Source organism: Lipotes vexillifer, unplaced genomic scaffold (genome assembly GCF_000442215.2).
Source record: "Lipotes vexillifer unplaced genomic scaffold, Lipotes_vexillifer_v1.1 scaffold7, whole genome shotgun sequence".
In the NCBI taxonomy this organism is placed as follows: Eukaryota; Metazoa; Chordata; class Mammalia; order Artiodactyla; family Lipotidae; genus Lipotes; species Lipotes vexillifer.
This window is the reverse complement of record NW_006792683.1, coordinates 8,631,686-8,636,436: the sequence shown is the minus strand read 5'-3', so window position 1 is coordinate 8,636,436 and position 4,751 is coordinate 8,631,686. Positions and strand designations below refer to the sequence as shown.

Below are 4,751 nucleotides of genomic sequence, written 5' to 3'. Positions count from 1 at the left end.
CATATGATTAACTTAAAAACACCAAACCAGTTTGTTTTAAAGTGCTCCTCATCCAAAACCTTGGACAAAACCATCACTCCAAAGTGAACTGAAAAAACAGTTTACAAAGCAAACACTGACAATAGGTATGGACAGGCACTACCAAAAAATGCTCTTTGTTCTTTAATCAAATAATGCCATTCTCAAGTTATGTAGGGCAGTCACCTTGACAGATTCCTTTTTTATAAGTATTCATAAATAAAAAATGTCTAGATATTCTAAAGAGCCGCAAACATTAATACCTTACAACAGCAGCTTACGTCTCGGAAAAAAGCACTAAAATCCTCTTCCATTGCAAGTCATTTATTTCTCTGGTGGAAGTGAGCAAGGTCACTACAATATTAACCTCTTTTCTAGAACAATGTAAATAACAAGGTATACACATCTTAAATTTGGTAGGTCATAAAAGTTAGGATGCAATCATTTTTTCTGATGCAACAGAAAAATAAATAAGTAAAAATTAAATACTTAACCCAATATTTGATATTGATTAATCAGTAGTGTCAACTTCATATAAAAAGGAAAGCACAATCTCGTTTTTTAAAAATCCTCAATGTCATGGTATTTGGGGTAAAAATATTTCGAATATTAAATGTTTCCTTTTTGCTTAAAGGAATATAATACAAACACCATCAAGCTGTGACCGTAACTCACTTTCAGCTGGGGTAAAGTGACCATTTGGTCCATGGCACAAGTTACATATATCACACTTCTGTCAAACTGAAACCTTAGGTTTATAAGATTTCATGTTTATAAGCTACAATACACACTGACTAAGATGTCAGTCCCTCACAGTATTTTAGAAAAATATCTACATTTGTCCTTACAGATGTCAAAATGTTACACCATCATTTGTTCAAAAAAAAAAAAGATGCACATTCATACTGTGAAGTTATTAGGAAAATACTCTTGCAAATAAACTATATAAAGATAAAATACACTTCAAAGGTATGTGGGTTGTTTTTTGTTTGTTTGTTTTACAATATTCTATAAAGTGCAGAGAAATCCTAAGGGAAAAATTACTCCCTATAACATAGTTTAATTACAGCAGCTTTTGCATAGCAATACTTAGAGGAAGTTGGACACTTCCGTTTCCTCAGGAAGAGAAGGATGGAAGAGGATCTTCCGGTTCAGATTTTTTTTTGGCCATAAGTCTGCTTTCTTCAGGAATGGTTGCTGATGCCAAATCTCCATTAAGTGTATTTCTGGAACAGTGAACAGGTCTATCTGGGTCTTCAAGAGGAACATCATTATAAGAGTCTGTATCTGAGTAGGTTCTTCGGCGCCGCTGGGAGAGTCGGTGAAGTGTAGACACTGTTTCTTTTATAGAGTGGCTACTCCTCTCTGAACTGCAAGAACCAGGGTGGCTGACAGAACGCTTCATCATTTGAACAGGAGAAGGTGACACAGGAGAAACTAAGGGATCCGGATGGCACAGCTGAAACATCTCAGGTTTAAACTTGGCATTCGCTATCTTCACACATTCCTCAAGCGTTGTGATGAATGTATTACACGTGGCACTAAGTAGAGAAGAGGCTTCATTCATGTTCTCTATGCTGGGAGATGAACGATTCTCATCATGGTGAACAAATTCTTGGATCGTATGAACTTGCTTCATTAGGAGGTCACAGTAGAGGCGAAGCTCAGACATTTTGGTTTTCAGAGATTCACTGGTTTCACTTATTTCTTTTTCTTTTTTAGTCCTAGTATCAGACAAACAGGCTTTGGAGCTCCCCAAAGCAACCAGCCACCTTTGTCTTTCAGCTGCATTCACTGCCTTCATGTAGAAATGCTGCTCTCCTGGAATGATTAGTTCCATTCTTGTGTTGTCTGCTGAATGGACTTTAATTTCACAAACTGCCATCTTTATACTTCCTTTGCTCCCTTTGCAAACATCATCTTGTGAATCATAGTAGGACAGGATTCCATTATCTAAAACAAACCAACGAGGCTGCCAACCCGTGAGATAGTTGGTCCACTTGTACAGAGCTCCCTCCATGCTTCAGAGCCCGGCGCCGCGCATCCTCCTGGCCCGGCGCCGGCCGCGGTGAAGGGCGAAACGCGGGGCCTGGGCAGCCCCTCCCGGCCCGCCCGGGCCCCTCCCCGGGCGCCCCCAGCCGGCACAGAGCAGCCCTCAGCCCGCGCGCGCTGCCGGGACGTGGCGGCCCTCAAAGGCCGGGACGGCGGCCGCCGCGTGGTGCTTGGGGGCCTTGAGACATCCCCGGGTGAGCCCCGGCGGCGGCGGCGGCGGCAAAGTCGGGACCGCTGCCGGCCTCCCGCTCGCGCTCCCACCGCCCCGCTGCTCCCTTCCGCGCCCCAGCGCTCCTTCCTCCTCGCCCGCCTTCCTTTCCCCCGCCCAGGTCTCTCGTTTCTGTGATAATTACTTTTAAAATTTACTTTAGCAATTTTAAATGTGCAGTACAGTGGTATTAACTATAGTCACTGTGCTGTACATTACATCCCAATGACTTATTTTATAACTGGAAGTTTGTACCTTTTGACCCCCTTCACCCATTTTGCCCACCCCCACCTCAGTACACACTTATAATTACTAGCTGATAAAGCCGATCAGACAAGAGCACTGGCAGCCTGATCTTGTACTAAAAATACAAAACAAAAATCTGTGGAAATGAGCATCTGCAGCAGTAATTCCATTTTAGTCCATTTGCTTAATGCATTTTTGTTATTAAGACAACAGATTTTAGATAGATTTAAATGCAGTATCATTACATAACATGGCAAAGCATGCTGTGCAAATGATGGAAACTACAGTCTTGTAAGCTAGATTTTATAAGACATAACCACAGTTAGAAAAATAAGACAAAAAAAATCAAAGTTACTAATGAAAAGTGCATTTTAGATTCTGAAAAACACAACTGTTATCAAATGTATTGCTTTTCTAACAGAACAGTGTATTCTAATTTTGAGTAAATACAAATGTTTTGTTCATTGCTTAAAAATAGGTAGATATGCTGAAGCTTTCTACATTACCTTTCCTTTTTTAAAAATAATAGACTTTATTTTTTAGAGAAGTTTTAGGTTCACAGAAAATTTGAACACAAAGTATAGATAGTTCCCACATACCCATTCCTCACATATCATGCAGCTGCTACACATCAGAGTGATGTTCTGCTACAGCTGATGCACCTACATTGATGCATCATCATCACTCAGAATCCATAGTTTACATTAGGATCCACTTTTGGTGTTGTACATTCTATGGGTTTGGACGAATGTATAATGACATGTATCATACAGATAAGTTTCACTGCTCTAAACATCCTCTGTGCTCCACCTATTTATCCCTTCCTCCCCCAATCTCTGGCAACCACTGATATTTTTACTGTCTCTGTAGTTGTGCCTTTTCCAGATGTCATAGAGTTGGAATCATACAGTACGCAGCCTTTTCAGATTGGTTTCTTTTACTTAGTAATATGCATTTAAGATTCCTCCATGTCTTTTCATGGCTTGATAGCTCATTTTTTTTTAGCTCCAAATAATTCTTCATTGTCTGGTTGTAATGCAATTTATTTAACCATTCACCTACTGAAGGACATTTTGGTCTCTTCCAAATTTGACAATTATGAATAAAGCTGCTATGGCAGGTTTTTGTGTGGACATAAGCTTTAAACTTCGGGCAAATATCAAGGAGTTGACATATGATGTTGCTGGATCATATGGTAAGACTTCTCAAAGAGGTAGCTTTTGGTTTCATTAATTTTCTCAATTGATTTCCTGTTTTCAGTTTTATTGATTTGTGCTCTGATTTTTTTATTTCTTTTTTTTCTGTTTATTTTGGTTTTAATTTCATTTTCCATTTTTAATTTCCTAATATAAAATTTTAGACTGTTGATGATAGATTTTTCTCTTTTCTAATTATGCAGTCAGTGCTATTAATTTCCCTCTAAGCACTGCTTTTGCTGCATCCCACATATTTTCATAGGTTATGTTTTAATTTTTTAGTTCAGAATATTTCATTTAGTTTAATTTTCTCTTGAGATTTCTTCTTTTATCCATGTGTTATTTAGAATTGTATTGTTTAAGCTCCAAGTATTGGGATTTTTAAACTACTTTCTGCGGTAGATTTCCTATTTAATCCATTGGTATCTGAAAGCATACATTGTCATACAATGTATTTTTTTTTAATTTGTTAAAATGTGTTTTATGAACTGGAACATGATCTATCATAGTAAAAGTTAAATATAAGCTTGAGAAAAATGTGTGCTCTGCTATCGTTGGATGAAATACTCTATAGATGTTAGTTATATCTAGTTCATTGATCATGCTGTTCAGCTCAACTGTGTCCTTACTGACCTTCTGACCTCTGAATTGATCTTTCCATTACTGATAGAGGGGTGTTAAAATCTCCAGCTGTGATAATGAATGCATCTGTCTAGCCTTGCAGTTCTATTAGTTTTTGCCTCATGTATTTTAATGCTCTGTTTTAGGCACATACATGTTAAAGATTGTTATGTTGTCTTGGAGAATTGACTCTTCATCATTATGTAATGCCTGTCTTTACCCTGCTAATTTTTTTTACTTTGATGTCTGCTCTGTCACAAATTAATGTAACTTTCTTTAGATTAGTGTTATCGTGGAGTGTTTTTCTTCATCCACTTAACTTTTAATCTATATGTGTCAATTTAAAGTAGTTTCTTGTAAACAACACACAGTTGGGTCATATTTTTTGGTCCTCTCCAACAGGCTCTGTA

The 4,751-nt window shown here is 38.1% G+C and overlaps 1 protein-coding gene across 1 annotated transcript; it reads right to left on the bottom strand.

Moving 5' to 3' along the window:
- Positions 1-1,135: 1,135 nt before the first annotated feature.
- LOC103071237 (pleckstrin homology domain-containing family A member 3) lies at positions 1,136-2,388 on the bottom strand. Its single transcript, XM_007465835.1, has one exon. It carries the CDS (start codon positions 2,036-2,038, stop codon positions 1,136-1,138), a length of 903 nt encoding a protein of 300 aa, XP_007465897.1. The 5' UTR covers positions 2,039-2,388.
- Between the last annotated feature and the right edge of the window lie 2,363 nt (positions 2,389-4,751).

Coding starts and splice junctions, on each gene's coding strand:
- LOC103071237 (XM_007465835.1), bottom strand. CDS start 2,038: ATGGAGGGAGCTCTGTACAAGTGGACCAACTATCTCACGGGTTGGCAG.